This window comes from Pelodiscus sinensis, chromosome 12 (genome assembly GCF_049634645.1).
Source record: "Pelodiscus sinensis isolate JC-2024 chromosome 12, ASM4963464v1, whole genome shotgun sequence".
Lineage (NCBI taxonomy): Eukaryota > Metazoa > Chordata > Testudines > Trionychidae > Pelodiscus > Pelodiscus sinensis.
Genome location: NC_134722.1, coordinates 27,887,940 through 27,910,205, shown reverse-complemented (window position 1 = coordinate 27,910,205; position 22,266 = coordinate 27,887,940). Strand labels below are relative to the sequence as shown.

General features: G+C 41.0%; 1 protein-coding gene across 2 annotated transcripts in view; it reads left to right on the top strand.

The window, feature by feature from the left end:
• The window catches only part of ITFG1 (integrin alpha FG-GAP repeat containing 1), a 219,877-nt gene extending 199,863 nt beyond the window's left edge, over positions 1–20,014 (top strand). For both annotated transcript variants that reach the window (XM_075940203.1, XM_006121184.4), the window contains exons 15-18: positions 5,277–5,401; positions 6,339–6,421; positions 14,884–15,001; positions 18,700–20,014. In XM_075940203.1, coding sequence (XP_075796318.1) covers positions 5,277–5,401; positions 6,339–6,421; positions 14,884–15,001; positions 18,700–18,759 — 386 coding nt within the window. In that variant the 3' untranslated portion in view covers positions 18,760–20,014. The remainder of the gene's footprint in view (positions 1–5,276; positions 5,402–6,338; positions 6,422–14,883; positions 15,002–18,699) is intronic.
• The last annotated feature ends 2,252 nt before the right edge of the window (positions 20,015–22,266 follow it).

Here is a 22,266-nt window from a genome sequence, read left to right as displayed (position 1 = left end):
TGAAGTGCTACATGCTCCTGGCAGGGTGGGGTAGGGCAGAGCAAACTTAATGTGCTCCTCCCGTCTCCAGGCCAGTCAGGGTTTGGGGATGAGGGAGCACATAAAGTCTCCTCCTGCTCTGCCAGGAGTACATGGCACTCAAAGTGGTCCTTTTGTCCATCCCTGATTTATATGATGGCAGAGAGAATATTCTGTTTGCAGATGTTACCAAGCTGGGAGAGGTTGCAAGTGCTTTGGAGGATAGGGTCATAATTCAAAATGATCTGGACAAACTGGAGAAATGGTCTGAGATAAACAGGATGAAGTTCAATAAGGACAAATGCAAAGTACTCCTTTTAGGGAGGAACAGTTTCACACATACAGAATGAGAAGTGACTGTCTAGGAAGGGATCTAGGGGTAATAGTGGACCACAAGCTAAATATGAGCCAACAGTGTGATGATGTTGCAAAAAAAGCAAACATCATTCTGGGATGCATTAACAGTAGTTTTGTGAGCAAGACACAAGAAGTCATTCTTCCCCTCTACACTGAGCTGATTAGGCCTCAACTGGAGAATTGTGACCAGTTCTGGGCACCACATTTCAAGAAAAATGTGGAGAAACTGGCAAAGTGCAAAGAGCAACTAGAATATTAAAGATATAGAAAATATGACTTGTGGGGGGAGACTGAAAGAACTGGACTTGTTTAATTTGGAAGAGAGAAGACTGAGATGGGATATGAAGGGTATTACAAGGAGAAGGGAGAAAAAAATATTCTCCTTATCACCTGATGATAGGACAAGAAACAATGGGCTTAAATTTCATCAAGGAAGATTTAGATTTGACATTAGGAAAAAATTCCTAACTGTCAGGAGGATTAAGCTCTAGAATAAATTGCCTAGAGAGGTTGTAGAATCTCTGTCACTGGAGATATTTAAGAGCAGGTTAGATAGACATCTGTCGGGGATGATATAGATAATGCATGCTCCTTCTGCAAGGACAGGAGACTGGACTTAATGATCTCTCAAGGTCCCTTCCAGTTCTAGTATTCTATGATTCTATGCACATGGAAAGGGAGACCCTGATCAGAGGGATGCTATACTGCAGACTGACCACTGGGGGCAGCTGCCCCAGCAAAAGTGGCCAGCTGAGGGTGGGGCTTGCCATCTTGGTGGCCACTGGACAGGGTAAGTGGACCCCAGTCCCAAAACCCTCCCCCCTGGTTCTTGGCCACAGCACTGGAGAAAGAAGGGAGGAGACCCACAAAACTGGGGGGGAAATCCATAGTAGCCAACAACTCTCCCATCCCCAGCGGAGCCACAGCCTGTCCCTTCCCAGCACTGCCGGCCCAGCCAGCACACCCCCTCCCCTTTTCCCCCTAGCCAGCCTGCATGGCCCCCTTCTCTACTGGCAAGGACAGCTGTGCAGTCCGGAGAACGTTGTTAGGGACAACCTTTCTGGGCCTCCTCCTGCCCTTGGACTGGGCTCCGGGAGAGCCAGCCTGTATGGCCTCCCACCTTCTGGACCAGGACTGGGAATGCTGGCGAGGACAGCTTGTGTGGCCCCTCCCACCCTGGCTCCCCCACACGCACACCTCCCCTGTCCTAGGTCCTCCTTCAACCTCCCATCTTAACTCCTGACCCCCCCCCCCCATGCCTCCAGCCTCTTGCCCTGAGCTCCCCAGATTCCTTGGCCCTGCCATGACTCCTGCACCCTCACACTACCAGTCCCATCTACTAAAGAACCCAGGGAACCCTGGGTAAGTCTTCTATTAGTAGTTAAGATAATTTTTACACTCCACAAATTGCACACTTAACCCAGGTAAGTGTGAAATGATAGCTGGGAGCTCACAGCTGTCTAAGAAAAGGTCATAGCACCTTAGCATCTTAAATATGAGGTTATCACTTGAGTTCAATCAGTTCTATGCCCTTGTGCAATGTAATGCAAACTAAGGATGTAAAATCCCATTTAATCAGTTAACATGTTAAATGTTACATTTAACTAGGGATGTGAACGTTTAACTGATTAACCAATAAGCTGATACTTATCAGTTAATGCTATCGGTTAAACTCTGCCCCACCTCTGGGGAGATGGCTTTGTTGTGGGCTCTGCAGCGTGAAGCTTATTTAAGCTTTATACTGCAGAGCCCACAGTATGTGGAACCATGTAACTGCTGTTTCTTAGCAGTTACATGATTGCCTTATTGAATGTCTTTTAATGCCCCGTTAAACCCATTAACTAATTAGCTGGGATCCCTTGGGCAGGGGGCCAAGCCGGGCTGGTGCAGGTGGGAGACTGCTCCAGCCCAGCTGACTCCACTGTACTGCAGGCAGCTCGAGCTGGGCCATACAGCAGGTAGAAGGCTGCTCCTGCCAGGCTGGAGTGTTCCCCACCCCTGGAGCAGCACATCCAGCTGAGCTGGAGCACTCTCAGCACATAGTGTAGTGGGCTCGGCCGAGCTGGAGCAGCCCTCCAGTCCTCATCGATTAGGGGGCTGCCACAGCCTGGTCGTGCTGCTGGTTAACTGGTTACCAGTAAGCTTGCTGGTTAACCAGTAACATCCCTAATCCAAACCTTACACGCAAATAAGCTGTAAGACAACAGAACAGAAGTTAAAGATAAAGTATTAATGGTAACAAGACCCTGGATATTTGGAGGTTTTTGTTTTTCAGCCTTGCAAACAGAACCAGTGATGCCCTGCCCAAACTGCAGGATCTGCAGGGAAATTGCGAGTCTGTCCTCCTCTCTCCATCATGTAGCAGAGGTCCCTTAGGCTACATCTACACAGCAGCATTATTTCAAAATAACTGATGTTTATTCCAAAATAACATAGTCCATATCTACACACAAGCAATTATTTTGAAATAATGTCGAGCTGCCAGACTGCTTATACCGACTCTTGTAATCCTCCTACAAGGAGTAAGAGAAGTCCGGGGAAAAGTGCTCTGTCTCAAAATAACTGATATGTAGACTGTGCCAAAAGTTGAAATAAGCTATTTTGACTTAAGCTACTCAATTAGTGTGGCTCAAGTTGCGTAGCTTATTTTGAGTTTAGCCATGCTGTATAGATGTGCCCTTAGGCACCATGCTGTTGTTGGATTCTACCTTTCATACATATTTAGTTGCAAAATAGAAGCTCAGAATTGACTGTCAAAGTCGTTGCTGCTTAAGCAGCAGTAAAACTAGCAGATATATCATCTTGGTGCTACATGGAGCAAACTGCAAAGACTGGCTGCTCTTCAGCTGAGCCCCCAAAAATTTGGTTTCCCCAAGTGGAGAAAGTGTCTCACTTTTCTGTGCTTGTATGCAAATTATGTTGTGTTTCAGCATCTTGACTTGGGCTGTGCTTACCATCTGCCTTTAACTGGAGAAGTTCTGATGCTGCTGACAGCTCCTGTGAAATTTCCACACCTTGGATTCAAAACCAAGGTCATTTAAATCAAACAGATTCTCATCCAGTCTTTTTCCACCCCACACCCCCGAACATAGCTATATTTTGCACTAAAATCAGAAACAAAAGTAGTTGTTTATTTGAAAACATGTTTTTCAGAGATAGGCTGGTTCCTTTCTAGTCCTTCACGTCCACACAAAATGTATCCGTGTGTTTAGCTTTAAGCATGTAAGTAATTGAGTTGAGAATGTAATAAAGTTGAGTTCATCAGTACCACTCACATGCAAGGTCAGAGCCCGAGGCATTGCCCCATCATAGTATAAGCAAGGGAAGTCTTGTCCATTCTAGTAAAATTACATACTGCTGACAACTCATGTCAACAGGGGATGCAGCTAAACCATTGCTAAACAGGGAGTAATTCTTCTATTACAGACCAAGTTAGAGTGATAGACCAATACAAACTGAAAATAAAATGAAAGTGCTCAATGGCTTTGTACATTGTGGGGTCATAAAGTCAATAGTATTTCAGAATTCATAAAGTGAAAATAGAAAACATGTCAGTGTATCTTGATATCTTTGCTCTTGAGTCTTACCCTCCTGCCAATACAGCCAGTCTCCGACTCACGACCACCTCCACTTACGACCAAAGCGGTCGTAAATGCAGTCCCCGAGTTACGAACGCAGTCCGTGCTTACGAACAGCGCAGTCGCCATGTAACTCAATGGGATCTGAGTTATGAATACTTCGAGTTACGGCCAAGTGTTTGGTCCATAACTCGTTTGTAACTCGGGGACCGGCTGTAATTACTTCTTTTGATGGTGGAGTATGTTTATTTTACCTAAGGAGGGACTGTAGGGATTGAAGTATGTTATAATAATTCATGCCGAGTTGCACAGACAGAAGTCAGCCTGTGGCCTCCTACTCTAATGTACAAACTGTGAATTATTCCACCCACAGTTAACATCCTGTCAGGTCTTGTTGCCTAATATGAGACATTATATTTTAAATGAAGATATCAGAGCACGTCAAAGCAGTGCAAAAATTTGACACTCAAAGTCCTGTTTTGAAAAAAAAATATTGTGAAAATAACTATTTCTTACTGCTTTGAAAATTTACCTCATATTGTCACTAGCAAGTCCCAGCTTCTAGGCTGAAATTATTTCTGTTATCCAGGACTGAAGTGCTTTTATTGTTTATCTTGTTCCTGCAACAATAAGCAAATCCTTTAATAAGAAGCGTTTTAGAAAACAAAGAATCCACACACTTGATCCAATTTAGTATATACTGCAGAAGATGAAAAGATTGTAAGAAACTGTATTAAAATGCAGTAAGTTATGTATGTGGAGATCATGTGATGTTAAGGAATCTAAAACTAGCTAATATAAATATGTATCCTTTTCCTGGTTTTAATTAACAGACAACAGTTCTTTGTTTTCAGTTGTTTATAATTATCTGTTATCAGTGAAGTCAGTTTCTTTCCTGACTGAAATTAATGTAACTCAGAATTAAATCAGGGAAAAATTAGTCCATAGTATGCATTTGATAGCTAATTTTGAAACTGTTAGTGGAATCATTTTTTATTACAGCTAATGATGTAGTACACTAAGGACGTGGCCTGTGAGGTGCACATGTTGCAGTCACTGGGAATGAAAAAGTACTCTAGCATATAGCAAGACTACACTCATTTATACATAGCTAATCAGTTCTAAATTTGCTCAAAAAATTCTAGAAGTTCCAATTCCACAAAGGGGAGATATCTCCAGAAATACAGATCATTTTAGTTTATTCTCAATGTTGAATTATTTGGAATTTCAGAATCTCTCACTTATAATTTTTAAAAGATGCTAGTTCAATGAATATCTTAACTTGTACATTCACTACAGCTTCTTTTTCAAATTAAATTCCAGCTGGACAACTTAGCCAGTCAGCTCATTTCTCTCTCCAGCTGCCGTACAATGTGCTTGGTTTGGGACGCAGTGCTAATTTCCTCGATCACTTGTATGTTGGCATTCCTCGTCCTTTAGGAGAAAAGGTAAGTTGAGATTTACTGTGGGTAAACTATTTTTTTTTCTAGCATTTCCTTTTCCTGCTAAGCTTTGGGTACTGTTCTTAGCACTGCTGTCTTTCAGAGTCAAAATTATAAAGAAACATTTTTCATTGATATTGAAAATGGCTTGCTGAAAACTACGTGTTCATGTTCTTCAGCATGTTGTATCCATCATTAGTCTCTAAAATAAACAGTAAAACAAAAATACCACTCAATAGAAAAACACAGAAGTGTTCTTTACATAAGAAAATAGTTGGTTTATATTAAATATAAACATTTCAATTTGCTTTGAGATTCCAGATATGCCAGCATTCACACTATTTTATACTATAATGCCATCAGATCTCCCAAAGTAGATGAGGCTCACATGGCTCAGTACTTGGTTGGGCAACACTAAGAATTCCAGGGTGGGCAGGAAAATTATATATGTCTCCTGTTCAGTCACCTTTTTCCCTCTGAGTTGATATTGAGCTCTTTACCAGCATGGTGCAAACGGAACAGTTCTGCTGGGGAAGATTTTTAACTCCAATGTCCTGACTTCATTTGGAATATTAAATTCTGCCTATATAACATTTCCCTACCAAATTACTTAAATATAGTATTCTTCTGTTACTGCAGTACTAGTGTGTGCTTTTAAACATAGCCATGTTTCTCCTGAGAGATGGCAGTATTTCAGTGGTGGAGGAAATTTATCTTTGTCTATAGTTTTTATTCGATTTGTAAATTGCTTTGGGATCTCTCAGTATAAAAATCTTTATATTAGTATTAGAGAATTATCACTATTCTTTCATGTCTCCTGGAAAATTAATACTTTGAGGGGTTTTGTTTGGTTTTGCTATCTAACATTACTCAGAAAAGTTCAGAATATTTACATTTTTTATTAATTTGTAAGAAGTGGATAAAAATTCATTTCTTCTTTCAGTCTGTAAGAAAACAGGAATGGACAGCTATCATCCCGAACTCCCAACTTATTGTCATTCCATATCCACACAACGTTCCTCGAAGGTAATATCATAGTTGCAGGTAGATTTTTGCAAATGATACTGTGGATGCAGAACTGTAATTATTTATCATGAGATATTAATGAATGATGGTGGAATGACTATAGTCAAACTTTAAGAATAAGAATGCTAACAGAAAAAGTCTTTGTTTTTTATGTGCAGCCTAGTTATATTTGCGTATCTGAAGACTAGATTAGCATATTCAGCAAGTGGTGTGTCCGTTCAAGACAACTACATTTCTATTATCCTCTGTTGTCTATCAAGGACAGCTACAGTAGGTTTCCGGCTGTCACCTCTCTTAGTGCAGACATGTTTCTCTGTCCCTTTTGCCTGTGTTATTTCCAGGCTGCACCATTCCCTGCCTTGACTGTGTTATTCCCAGGAGAGTGAGGCTGCCCAGGCACACCTGCTTGCTTTCTCCTCAGAGACTGATAGATGTAATTGTTAGAGCACTTCCTAGGCAAGCCTACTTTATTCTTGAGGTAAAAAGCATTCCAGAGAAAACATATTAAAAACAAGAAAAGAGCCTACACACATGCTCGTAAGCTTACCAGAGTTAGCTCCAATCCTAAAATGTATTCTGTGGCAGGAGCAGTCCTTCAGACCTCCATCTAAGGGGATTATGTGTGGGTACAAGTCAGCACAGCTTCAACTCAGAACAATTATGTAGTCTTATGAGGCTTCATAAGATGCATCTACACAGCACCCTTATCTCGAAATTTGGCGCTGTCTACACAGCACCAAATTTTTAAATAAAGTACTATTCCTGACATGTCCCTTAACAGAGGTTACAGGGACACCAGAATAGCATGCCCATTATTTCGAAATATATTTCAAATTAATGGGTGCATTTAAAGATGCGGAATTGCTATTTCAGCTTACTTCCAGTATCCTCCTGTCTAAACGTAGCCATAGAGTCCTGTCCTACAAACCCTTCAAAAAGGATTGTGGCCCTCCTTGAACCAGAGATCCTGGAACCCTGTCCATTTGCAGTATTAGGTAGAAGACCCTGAGCCAGTTTAAAACCAGGTGTTTGTCCAAAAACTCTTTATCTGGTTCCAGGAAAAGAAGTATATTAGCATCCACTCTTCCCCTACTAGAGGACATACAGTGCAAAAGTAATATACAATTGCATATTTTACACAATGTATGTACTCTAATTCAGACAGTTTTAACTTAATAAAGTTTATCTTAATTCTATATTGTAAGTCTTATTTGATATATTATCAGTATGTTACTCTTGATATATTATAGATGTGTTCTTTTGTGACCATTGCTAAATTGTAAGGGAGGAGCCGGGTGGAGAGAGAATATGTATATGTACAAAATAAAGTTAAATGTGTTTACATATGCACTCATCTATATGACAGATTATTTTAAATAAGCATACAGCTTTATTTGCTTCTGTGGATCAGGCCAGTCAAATATAAAATATATTGTGCACTTCATGCTATGGTAATATTGGTATTTTTCTTTAAATTATTGACTATACAGATATTAGCATAAACATTTTATACATTTCCAGTGTATCACAATTTCAGCATTATAACTTTACTGTAGAGTCAAATATACAAAGAGATGAAAAATTAAGCACAAAAATCACATGAGCCAGGTGAATAAGATTTAATATTCTAGCCTATATATTGTAAAGGTTCCCCCTATACGATCACTTTCTTAATCAGGAGTGGGCAATAAAATGGCAGGCCAGCGCAGCAATATTTACCTGTGCTTATGCAGGTATGAGACACCGCTTCCCACAGCTCTGCTTGGCCAGGAATGGTGATCTGTGGTAAATGAGAGCCGCAAGCACCCATACCTGTAGAGGTCCAAGTAATATAGCGGCACTGGTCCACCAGAAGGTAACCCTGGCAAATCGGATTTGGCCTGCAGGCTGGTATTTGCCTACCCCTCTTACTTTCAAAGTATTGAGTTTAGTTTTCTCATAGGGAAAACACATGGAGATATAGACACTGTAGAATGACAACAGGTGGAACACAAAATTGGAGATTACATGAAAACAGGAGAAATATGCATACTGAAAACTTTCAATCCATAGAGACACTTCCTAAAGTTATCTCTGTATTGCACTTTCAGGGTATGATTGCAGTTCAAGTTGACATACGTGAGCTAGCTTTAATCAAGCTACTTTAGGTCCCAAAAGAATTGAAGCTGCACCAGCATGTGCTTTAGTTCAAACTGGCCCTACAAGTAATTACTCAGGATTCTGTGAGAGCTTAATTTCTCTGCGATCTAAGATAGCTAGATTAAAGACAGCTTCGGAATGCCCACTCAAGATCAAGTCATGCCCAATGACTTCAGTCTAGACATACCCTAAGAAAATTACCTTTAAAAATATGTTGTTCCTTTTTCATGCTATATTCTGGTACACCTCCATAATCAATCCAAGGGTTGAACCAATCTAATAACATGCCAGCTACCCCAAATTTCACTGCCTTCATTGGAAGCCAAGAGCATCCAGCCTAAACATGTTAAATTGTGCTTATCTGGCTAATCGTGTAGTGGATACGATTTGTATCCACTACACAATTAGTCAATAGGACCACTCTGCAGAGCTGCAGCGGGGGTAGCTCCCTAAGCTGGCTCGAGCCAGGACTGAGCAGTCCCAGTTTGTGCCAGTTTTGGGAGCCACCTGCGCTGCGTCTCTGCATTTTAAATGAAGACGCACAGCATCCCGGACCAGTATAAGCTGAGACTGTTCGGTCCTGGCTTGCGCCGAGTCCAGAAGCCCCTGTGCATGGTCAGCCTGGGCCACCGCGAACAGGGGCTTCTTGGCAACAGTAGCCCCTGTCCATGGGGGGAAACCAGCTCCCCGCTGGGATCCCAGGGGCTGTTGCAAAAGCAACCTTGGTCCACTGCGGGCAGAGGCTGTTTTGCAGCAGCCTCCCGTTTCCCCACCTCTGCTCCCTCTGATAGAGGCAGTGAGGCAGGGAAGCGGCACCACAGAGACAGTGCTGGGGGGAACCGGCTTTTATGCCTATCCCCCTCCCCCTTTGATGCTTCTGATACGGAGGCGGCAAGGGGGTCAGGGGAGCAAGTAGTTGAGTAGTCAGCTACTCGCTAACATCCCTAATCCAGCCTGTCATAAGGCCAGGCTTTCTGACCTGCAAAAAGAAAAAAGGGGGGGAAGGAGAGCTTTTGTGTATGTGGTAAATAAAGAAGGCCGGAACGTTTTTTATTTATTTTATGTCAGCAATGTAGCTGGAGTACTCTGGGTAGTGAGTAAGGAGTATCTATTAGACTTAGGGATTCATTAGAAATGTGGGTCCACTGTGTTCTAAAGGTATTTCCAATGTTTAATATATGCCAAGGCTGAGCTCCACGGACACCTCTGGACTTTGTAAATCATAGCCTCGACACCTCTGGGCTTCTTGTCAGTTATAAAAGTTAAAAAAAGTGCTTGCTTGAGCCCTGGCACTTAAGCGTTCGCTCTTGACAAAGTTGTATCCAGCATGTGATATTGATGCTTATTTTACTAACATGGAATTCTTAGTGTAGACAAGGTTTTGATGGGGAGAACAAATGAAATGATATCATGAGTCAGGAAAGGAGAAGATGAACAGCTGAGAAAAAGAGGCTTTTAGTGAGGCTGTTTAAAACTTTCTTATAGAACTTCAGTGACTGACGTTTTGGAGAAAGGAAGAATCAAACAGATTCAAGCATACAGATTAAAGTGCATTCCTCTGTACTTTTGCCTTCAGTTAAGTGGGTGGGGCACAATGCACTTGTTCTGACATATGAAGGTTATTCTCCACAAAAATAAGGGAAGACCGGACTTGACATACTTGATATTCCTAAACTAAAAATAAACCACTTTTAAAAAATCATCTCTTCTTTTCTATATATATCTTTTTATATCCTTGGGAAATATATGGAGTATAATTCCAATTTGTATTTAAGTCCTTTGCAGATTTCTTAAATCCTCAAGTAGTATTTCCATATTTTCTCAAAAGTCCAAGCGAATCCTCGTTCTGTGACTAGAGAACTGCTTAATTCATCTCAGTGGGGTTTTTAACTTTGACTCCTAATGAAAATGTATAGGTTTACACTTTACTATTGCACTGATAATCATTTTAGCTGAAATATACAGCTATTCTGCAATTGCGAGTGGAGGTTAACATCTCCCTTTTCTGCCAAATTTGACCCGTCTCTTCAGATTCTTCTCCCTAGCGCTTCTACATAATAAAATCTCCTTTCCCTTACTCTTAAAGCCAAAACATTTTTTAATATTGGAAAAAAGCCCAGACTCTAAGGACCAAAATTTCAGAGTGAAGCACAATGAGTCGAGAACAGACAAAGGTTAATCTAGGGGGGAAAGGCTGTTACTCAGGAGTTACCCCCATTTCCAGAGTAGCTGCATGCATCAACAGAGAAATATTTTAAAATGCTGTTTGATATGTAATCATCCTCATAAGGTTCCAAAGATAAATCTGTGCATTTGAAAAGCACATGTGCACCAATAATAGCCCCACTTCAGGTGCAGGACTTGTGTCTAGCTAAAGTCCCCTCAACCCAAGAATTAAAATCTGAGACAAGCCTGAGACATATTGGGTCTGAACATCCTCTTAGTGCTGGGTACTTTGGATGATGAGCGTGGGATTAGGCCTATGTGTACTTCACGTATTAAAAGGATCCATTTTTCTTTCTATCTATGCTTTCTATAATATATTATTATGGTTAAGATACTAAATATTCATTATATATTAGCAGTTTTGTCTGACTTAAATTTTAATGGACTGATCAGGGAACACAATCTATTATATGAAAGGCACTTTGCCCTTTTTATTTAAAAAAAATGTATAATTGTGCCATGGAATCTTCTCAAGGAAACCTCTATGATCTATTTGGCCTGCTCTTTAATTTTATAACCTGCTCTAGGAACTATTTTAAAATTGGTTCATGCTTACTGACTAGCCTATAGATGGTGCCAGAATAAGAAGTCAGGTAAATTACCTGCTTCTTGAGTCAATGCAGTGTGTCCTAATATAGCACTAGACTGGAACTCGGAAGGGCTGAATTTCATTTCCAGCTCTGACACTAGCCTGCTGGTGATTCTGGGCAACCCAATTCACAAGTGCTTTTTTTAATACTCCAGTGGGAGAATATTGAGCAGTTGATGCAAATGGTCCTTAGTTCAGCAAGATACTAAGATAATTAAGCACTTGTCTAAGTTTAAGCATGTGAGTATTCCTGTAGTAGGAGGTCTGGAAAGAGTCATAGATTTTTAAAGACAGAAGGGGCCATTACAGCTTGTATAATACAAGTGATAGAACTTCTCCAGTGATTTCTGCATAAAGCCTTCTAACTTGTAAGTAAAACTGATCGTCTCTCTTTTGAAAGATAGCCTGTCTTACAGAACACTAAGGGCATGTCTACACTACAGAATTATTTCAAAATAACTACCATTATTTCAAAATAACAAGGTGAGCATCCACACAGAAAGCATGTTATTTCAAAATAACAGGCTTGTTATTTTGAAATAATAATCCTTGAATTTACGAGGAATAACACCTATTTTGAAATAGCATTAGTGTGGATGCTCAGCCGCTGTTATTTCAAAATAACTACTCCACAGAGTCATTCAAAGTAATCAATCCCCAGTGCTTCCTGGGGCTGTATGTCAGGGTTACATTCCTGAGGCTTCCCTGTAGCATGGACAGGCTATTTTGAAATTGTTATTTCAGGAGTTCTTTTGAAATAACCTTGTAGTGTAGACGTAGCCTAAGATATTTTTCTAAAAGATCATCTTCTGGTGCAAACAATTGAAATTGATTTGGGAATTATTGGGTGAAATGCTATGGACTGTTCATGTTATGCATGAAGTCAGACTAGATTAATCCATTTAAATCAGTGGGGGTATGTCTACACTACCACCCTAGTTCGAACTAGTGTGGTTAATGTAGGCAACCGAAGTTGCAAATGAAGCCCGGGATTTAAATATCCCGGGCTTCATTTGCATCTTGCCGGGCGCCACCATTTTTAAAGCCCCAGTAGTTCGGACTCCATGCCCGCGGCTGCACGTGGCACGGAGTAGGTAGAGAGCCTAATCCAAACTACTGTCACTCCTCGTGGAACGAGGTGTACCCGTAGTTCGGATTAGAGAGCCTAATCCGAACTACCTACTCCGTGCCGCGTGTAGCCGCGGGCACGGAGTCCGAACTACCGGGGCTTTAAAAATGGCGGCGCCCGGCAAGATGCAAATGAAGCCCAGGATATTTAAATCCCGGGCTTCGTTTGCAACTTCGGTTGCCTACATTAACCACCCTAGTTCGAACTAGGGTGGTAGTGTAGACATACCCTGGGATACTACTTAATATTTGTCACATTTTTAAGTATATTGCTGAATGGCCAGCCAGAATGTACCTGCATGCAACTCCAAAAATAGTGATTCAAATACCAAAAAAAACCCCAAAAAATAAATAAAAAGCTTGTTTAAAAATAAAAACTTACTGACAAAGTGTACTTTGAAAGTAATGCCAGGGTACAGTTTTCCAAATAAGCAATAAGTAATTTGGATGCACTCTCATGGCCTTTGATATTTTTTATGGATTCTATTGTACCATTTTCAGCTACAACCAACCTATTAATCACTTTTATTTGCCTCTTTATGTTTCCAAGTATTTTTTTCTCCAAATTCATTTATAAATAAAATACATATTGAATTCATTTTTCAGTCTGTTTCAAGATTTATTGACTACAGAAACTGAACTCATTGGTCAGTAGATTTGATTTAATCCATAAAATCTAACTAACAAACAGCAATTAACTATACACCCAATTTATGGATTAAACTAAGTGTACTGCAAATCTGGACTTCTCCCTCCCATAGACAAAGTCAGAAAAGGGCATCAGGGAGGCAGGTAAATTGTCCCTTAATGGAAAGGTGCTGGAGAGCTGTAGGATAGGGAGAGACGCAGTTCCTTGTGGATTCATCTGTTTTTACAGAAATTCTGTAGATGGTACCTAATGTGTCAGTAATCGAAAATGCTAACATTTTATATTTGCAGTTTGAAAGCATTATATCCCAACTCCACAAATAAGACACTTGCAGCTAATTTTGCTGAAATACTTAAGTAAAATCAATATCAAACCATTTGTATTTCAAGCAAAGAATGAGATGACATTTGATTGGCTATAGTTGTTTTTCAGCCTTTTCCAAGAGTGTTGGCATCTTACTTATTAACTTCCTATTATCAATAGGGTTGGTTTTCATAAAACACCATGCTACACTGGCACATCTGATTATCTGAAACAAGTAAAGCTATATTTTTTAACTTAGTTTTTAATGCCTCAGAACTATGCCACAGCTCAAAAGTAAACATTCTGGATCCTAAACTTCTTTTTTATAAATCATAAAAATTATTTTGATGTGAAGACTTCCCAGTTTCATGGTCTGTAGCATACTGTGTATAAGGTACCTACTACAGTTTTTAAATTGTTATGAATTCCCAATGACAAAAAGTGGAATATAACCGATTCAAGAGGCTAAATCACTTTCTCTTCATACACCCTCATAGTGTGGAGAAGGTAAAGATGTTTGTCACAGAAACTGAATTTGTTACTATTTTTGTATTTGCTGTTAATAAGGCCACATCATTCCTTGATAGAGGAAAACGAAGAGCACTCAGGAAACTCCACAAAGTTTATAGGCAGATTTCTTTCTACATTTCCCCTCCAAATACAGGGGTTTTGCGGAGGAGACAGGAAGCAAGGCTTGCATTCCTTACTGAACCCCCATTTCTCTATCTGCAAGGAAATAAAGCACTACTCTACAGTGTGTTGACTCTCCACGATACTGCCTGGCTCCCTTTTTTTCCCCCCGCAGAAGCACAGCTGTTATTGGCTGCCCTTGCCGTGCCTGTGCAGTGGGTTCTTCTCTGAGGCTTATGCAGGCATTGAGAAAAACTTAATGCAGCATTAATTTGTGAACAGCGAAAATATGCAGATGACTGATGGAAATGCACAATGACTGCTGCCTATGTCACCTGCAGTGCTGTAATGCAACTAATGGGCTTTCTTGATGGAAGAGGCAGTATGCCAGGTGGACTGTTTCCCTGTTCTTTTCCTTCCACCTAAGTCTCAGGCATGGTTGAGTGGAGACATATCCGTACATTTTATTTTGCTCCCTTCCTTGTCCACTGCAAAAGAAGTGCCACATTAAGGAGTGCTTCAATGAAATAGTGAGTCCCTGAAGCTAACCATAGCACTTTTGTAAGTAGTTCAATAGACACTGAATTTAGAAATGGCATTACTTGAAAATAGTAATGATATTAAATCCTATATTTGTAAGTAAACATTAGGAGAGATATTTCCGTAAAGCCCTGGCTTTTGTAGACCAAGTCATGGGTTGTCTTGCTTCATTTATATTTTTTTAAACATGCTCTCTGTTGAATCTCCTCTCTCTGCTAATGAAGAGTTACTGTTGTTTCTTTTGCTTCTCCTATGTAGCTGGAGTGCCAAGCTGTACCTGACCCCAAGTAACATCGTGCTACTCACAGCAATTGCCCTAATTGGTGTCTGCGTTTTTATCTTGGCCATAATTGGCATATTGCACTGGCAAGAAAAGGTAAGCTTAATTACATGGAAATTTTCTAGCTGTGTCTTTACAATACTTTAAACTTCCTAATATTTCAAACTTCAGGTTGAACTTCCATGGTCCAGGCCTCTCTTGTTTGGCAACAGCAGGAGAGGAGCCAGGAGTCCAGTGCTGGGACTGGCAGTGGAGTCAGCCTGGGGGCAAGGAGCCAGCAGCGCAGAGCCCAGAGGATGGGTCCGACAATGGACCCCAGATGGGAGTGTGGAGCCCGGGCAGCAGTGGGACTAGCAGCGCAGCCTGTCTGGGGGCGTGGAGCCCGCCCGGTGGCCAAGGCCAGGATCAAACCTGGCAGCGCAGCCTAGCCTGGGCACAGAGCCTACTTGGCTGCCAGGGCCAACGGCCCGGAGCCAGGGAGCCCAGCAGCCAGGATGGGAGCCAGAACAGCTAATAGAGGAGCCAGGTGGGGGAATTGAGCCTCGATGGGTTTGCTGCTGGACCCTGGGAGAGCCTGGAGTATATTAGCAGATGGGCCGGAATTGACCTCCCCTGGTCTGGCAAAATCTGTAGTTTGGGACTGGTTAGTTCCCGAGGGTGCCAGACTAGGGAGGTCCAATCTGTAGATTTACCTGGCGGTGATTGGTCCTTAATTCAATTAATTGTTGTTTTTTCTTCATTTAAATCATTGCTCTGGGGTGGGTCTGGAGATGAGGGTTTCAGTAGTTCTGGAGGGGGTGCCGCCAGCCAGTCTCTTTCACTTGCCTGGTGATTGTCTTTTTTGTTGTTGTTTTTGTTTGATTTTATGCATCCCCTTATGCATGGGGCAGGAGGGCTTCAAACACCCACCCCTGCTCAAGAACACCTTACCTTGTTTTAAGTTATCCTAAGAAGAAGCTGCATAGCAAATTTTGTGGTCCTAGCCCTTACAGTTTAGGAGGAGTTCTTGAATAAACAGACAGACTCACTCGCTTACAATCTCTTTCAAATACATAGTAGATATGCCCTGTGGCAGTGGTCCCCAACCTTTAGAGGCTCCCGGGCACCCGGGAGGTGGGGGCCACTCACGTGCTGGGCGCCCGGGAGGTGGAGGCCACTCACGCGCCGGGTGCCCAGGGGCACACCAGGGGACTGGGATGCCCTTGCACCTGGCGCCAGCGTGTGCCCTAGGGCCGGGGCTGGGGCCGCCCTAGAGCCGGGGCTGGGGCTGCCCTAGAGCCGGGGCTGGGGCCGCCCGAACGCTTTGTGCCGTGGGCCCAGGGCCGGCGCTGCCGCCCGAGCCTGGGGCCGGCACCGGCACCGCTCGAGCACCATGCGCCCGCATGTGTCCCAGGGCTGGGGCCACCCAAGCGCCGCGCACCCAGCGCCGGTGCATGTCGCACGCCTGGGGCCGACGCCTCCCGTGCGCGGGGCCGGCCCAGGTTGTCGGCGGGCGCCCACGAATGCCCCAGCAGGCGCCGTGGCGCCCGCGGGCACCGCGTTGGGGACCACTGCCCTATGGTATGTTGTTCTGAACAGTGATTTTCAGTTTAAAGAGTTTTGAGGAGTTTTAACTGCATTAATCCATCTATAATAATAACTCTCATGCCTGACTAATATCAGATTTTCTTTCTGTCCACAAAATTAGGACAATTTAGGATTCATTGAAACCTTAAAAACAAATATTTGGTATTTAGTTTTAATTCCAAGTTATAAATTAAAAGTTAGCAGTAACATAGACAAGTGCTGGTAGTTCAGGATAAACCATAATTCATAACTAAATGGAATTTTTTCATTTCATATCCAGGATGAATATCTTGAACATCTTGCACTCTCAGCCTTTGATCAGAGTTTAAAGGAATAATATGAGTCTGGAAATAAAATTAAATGTAAACCCCCAGCTTACCCTTCTTAAATTCTGCCGGTAGTTCATAGAGAAAGAAAACATAAAAAGGATATGTTTTTCTGTCCTCACTGACTGTATTGACGTGAGTACTTAAGACAGTACAGGATTTTGCCATGGACATATTGGCTGTTTTGTGATATATAGCTGCAATACACGACAGCATATAGAAATCCATTGATTTGAAGATGTATTTTGAGAGGATTCTTTCATGTCACAAAAGAAAAGTATGTTCCCGCTTTTCTTAACTACTCTCAATTCACAATAATATTCAAGTGGCAGGATGGCCAGTAAATGCTGCTACCTAGCATACAATAATCACAGCTGTCAAATAAAATTACTGCATTTTTTACTTGACATTCAGATAGGTGTCAGATAACCATGAACCTTTGGAAATCCTGAGTTCTAACACTTCCTTTGCCCTGCAGTGTGACCATTTAGCAAGTCATTCAGACATGTTGCTTTGTTTTCCCCATCTTTATAAATGGACATGATGCCATATTGGAATTAATCAGTTTACATAGACAGTGCTTTGAAAGTTACCAATCAGTATTATTATTGTCAAGTCAGAGATAGTCTTTAACACTTTCAGAATTCATGAAAGAGAAAACATGGAATTTATGTTTAAAATGAGGGGGTTTTAACTACACTGAGAACTATAAACCTGTCACAGAAGACTAAAAAAGCAAAACCCAGTAGAACACAATACAAATAGCATGATTTCCACAAATTAGCTTTAATTATAAACATAAGGTAGATATAGCATAGCTATTTAGTACAGTAGTGAAAGGGTATCCACTCGGGCACGTACCTATGCCATGATGGTGACAAACAACAATATTTTCCTGGCTCTTAAAAAATATTGGCCTTGGCAAACAGGTAGAATTTTGCAAATCAGATAGTGATTCATTGTCTGCTTGTGCATATATTAGAAATGCTGTGAGGACTCTAACTTCAGAGAAACAAAAATTTATTTCTCACATTAGCATCATATCAGTTTCCAATAAAATTCATCCAAAATTAGTAAACTTTGGAAAGAAGTGCATAGCAAAATATTCTGAGCTGGAGAGAGGGAATAAACTACATGGAAGATTATTACATGTAATTAAAGGCCATAAAGATATAGGTCCAAGATGAATATTCTTGTTTTATCCAAATGCACTCATACCAGTCACACTGTTGTTTTGACAGCTCTGCATATATAGCGCCCAAATAAGGAAAGAAATGTATTTATGTTCCCAGTTATTCACTTTTTATACACATGTGTATGCCTACAAACAAAGTGGAACCCCCTATGATTATGGTTAAGAATCACTAGTTCTTAATATTGTTATTGGTTGAATTATTACACTTGGTTGACTTTTACTGTCTGTTTTGCCCAATTTGCCAATTTTGGTTTTGCTAACCGTAAGTTTAAGAGACTCTTAAATTACAACAGAGCTGGGACCACTTGTGGTTGTTTGAGCCAATTCACCATTCTTCATCATATTTATCTTCTTTCATAATGCAGATGACAAAAGTACACAAAGAAACATTTTTCATTTAACTAATTAAGCAATAATCCTTGGGAAAAAATACATTAGAATATAACCCAAAGCATTGGTCATTAATACTAAAAAAGCTTATCATTAACTGCAGCAGCCAATTTTGAGCCAATTATTGCCATTATAAACTGTCACCTATTAAGTATTAATTGTTGAGGCAGTTAGTTAGCTTTCTGTCTTCTGTTGAATGACAGAGTTGGAAAAACCAGCCATTCTGTGGCATTTGACAACTAATGTTTTATTAGAATGAAAGGTGTGTGATATGCTGTCACTTGTATTCTATAAAGTGATATGGTTTATTTTTTCAGAAAGCAGATGACAGAGAGAAACGACAAGAAGCCCATCGGTTCCATTTTGATGCTATGTGATATGCCTTAAGATCTGTGAAGGAGCTGCTACCCATTTGCTTAATCAAAATATGAAATTCCAAATTGTAAGAAGAAATCTGGGAAGTGGTGTTTTATTAGTGAGTTATTTGTAAATGTTGCATTCTTTGGTATTTATTTTAAAAGCATTAAATCAGACCTGAATGTCTTGTATGAGCTTTCAGTAAACAGTTTGTATATACTGGCAGTTATTGGCCTTTAATAACGCTGTCAATTTATTTTTCTTAGTAAGGGATCATATTGCATGTGTTCCAATGTTTACATGCTGCCGCTTCTTCCAGTACAATATTTGATGGATAAGAAGTCACGTGTAAATAAAGTTAGTATTTCAGTAAGCAGAATCCTTTAGTGCCAGCTGAATTAGTCTTGTCATTTACACATTTCTGCAATTTAAATTACATTTCAATAAATGAACCTCAAGCAGATTATCAGATGAGACATTCTACATTAATTACTATGGCTGAACTCGGGGGGTATTTGATCTAAAATGTCTAAATATTTTTTCCTTTGTTTTAGTCCTTACATGCGATAGTTAGATGAGCATTTACTTACTAAAGGACTAAAACAAATCTACAAAGCTAACACCAAATAACCAATAATTGTACATCTTTACTGTTGATGTATATACATTCCAATTTTTTAAAAAACAACTTAAGTTTATACAAAAATAATCATCATAATCCAAAATATGAGAACTATGCCATCCTAGAATGGATGCGATGAGAAGAATTTTCTTGAGTACTGATGCGTATCAATGTGACTATACTTAAATTGAATTATGAAAACAATTGGCCATTGAGATTATGAATTGAATTTGATTTTCTTGGGGAGAAACTTAAAGATAAACCTATCAGGGAAACTGGGGTTAAGTCCTATGTTTGATCTGCTTATTTCTACCCCGAAGCCATGATTAAGGGCTAAGATATTCTATGATGCACATTAAGGACTTAATGTAAACTTCTTACATGAGAGCATGTCATACTACTGTGCCCAAAGTCTATAGGAAGAGTGTGATGATTATGTCTGAAGAGAAGCTCAGCTCTGTATAGTCAAAATGTTGATAGCTTTCCATCATACAAATTAGATTGTAGCAATGGTAAAATGTGTTCCCTGAAAACAATCATGGTTTTATTTTATGTAATACAGTTTTTGTTTATTCTTAAAATCTGCATTTATATGATTCACTGTGTATTTATATCTGTTAATATGCATTCATAATAAATGTTTACTAAATCAAGCATGTTCGTTGCTTAAGTGAAAACTGTTAGAATATTGTTGGTGCTATCTTTACATTGTAGCCTCATTGGTCTATTTCATTGTGTGAGCAGTCACTGCCCCATAACCTGTTGTCACCTATTAATCTCTGACACTATATTCACCTGTCAACATTGAGCTGGTATTAGAGGACCAGTGAGGAAAACAGGCTAAACTAATTAAACATAAATCTTGTTGGAATAATTTAGTTGTCATGTCATGACACTTAAAAATAAGATATTCATACAAGAAGATATATAGTCTATGATATAGTTCTACCAATCCATGAAGCTTTCACTGGTACCAATTACTTGTGTGTGTGTGTGTGTGTATGTATAATAATCAGACATCTCCCACGTGATCAGTTTCTGAGTGAACGATTCAATGAGTTGAATGGGTCAGTTCCAGCCTCTCATACGTCTTGTTTCAGGATACTTTGCACACCCAGTAATCCAACATAGCATCAGTTTATACTCTGATTATGTTTTTAAAGTTCTCTTTGTAAACAGACAAGAAGCTTTTCTAATAAAAACTTAATTATGCAACAGATTCTAGTTGCAATATACAGCTTTGCCTATAACAATAAGAAACAGTACATTGTAAGTATTTTAGGTAGCATTAAATGCTGTAAAATGTTTAGTACTTTACTTAGACTATCTATATTGCAGGAGTCAAAAACAAAAATTTTCAGCAAGATTGCCATCACTAACAGTAAACTCAAGAGTGCCACTGTAATTGGAACATGAATTTCAAAGTGCTCTTCACAGTAACTGGGTGGTGAGAATTTGTTATAACTGCATACATTTTCAGAACACATCCACAATACACAGTTGTGATGAGCAATGCTAGTTGGGGGCTTCTTCAATGTGAAATCTCACCTATACAGGAACTGGCAACTAGCCAGCTGACAAATGGTTGTTGAAATAAATGTCTTCATTGTTCTCATCTCCAAGAATTAAATTGCACAGTTAATTCTCCCCAACAACTAATTGTACCCAGTGCCCCGTTTTTCCTTCAGGGGGTATTATTTGGGAGTATAAATTATTTGGGGGCTATACATTTGGATAAAATGGTGGGTTAATACAATTTTCATGTCTCTTAAAAAATTATAACCATAATTATTAGTTTGATATATGCATTCATAAATACCTGCCTTCAGTACAAGGTATGATGTTAACTATATATGATCCCATAAACTAACCTTTGTTTCTACATTCTGGTCCAAATTTCACGAGCTAGGCTGAGAAGGAGTTGGGCTCATTCTGTGCCCAAGGCATATGTAATCAGTGACACATGATTTGCTGAGGAGAAGGGAATGATTGCCTTCAGATGTAGAAAAGTACGCATCTTTCTGTAGATTTTACCTATTTTTGACGAGGAGTCCTGTGGCACCTTATAAACTAACTGAAGTGTAGGAGCATAAGCTTTCGTGGGCAAAGACCCACTTCGTCAGATGCATGCGATGCATCTGACGAAGTGGGTCTTTGCCCACGAAAGCTTATGCTCCTACACTTCAGTTAGTCTATAAGGTGCCACAGGACTCCTCGTCGCTTTTGCAGATTCAGACTAACACGGCTACCCCTCTGATACTTAACACCTATATTTGAGTGAGTTTGATTGTCTGTGAATCTGTCTGTTCAAAAACTCCTCCTAAACAGTAAGAGTTAGGACCACCAAATTCAATACAGGCAGTCCCCGAGTTACACGGATCCGACTTATGTCGGATCCGCAGTTACGAACGGGGCCCGTCTCCCTGGTCTCCAGCAGACCAGGGAGAGGAAGCAAAGTGGCGGAGCACGCGGGAAGCGGACAGCCCAGACGCATCTGGGCTGTCCGCTGCCCGCGTGCTCCGCGGATTTACTCTGCTTTGCTCCCCGTCTCCCTGGTCTGCAGACGTCGGATCCGCTGCCCGCGTGCTCCGCGGCTTTGCTCTGCTTTGCTCCCCGTCTCCCTGGTCTTCAGGCCAGGGAGAGGGAGAGCAAAGCAAAGCAAAGCCACGGAGCCCGAGGGCAGCAGGACAGCCACGGCGCGTCTGGGCTGTCCCGCTGCCCCCGTGCTCCGCGGCTTTGCTCCGGACGCCTGTGGTACAGCAGCTGGGGCGCTGCCGGTTGGTCCCGTAGCGCCGCTCTGGGCACTACTGGACCAACCCGGCAGCACCCCAGCTGCTCTGCCCCAGGCGTCCCCAAGTCAGCCGCTGCTGAAACTGACCAGTGGCTGACTACAGGAAGCCCCTGC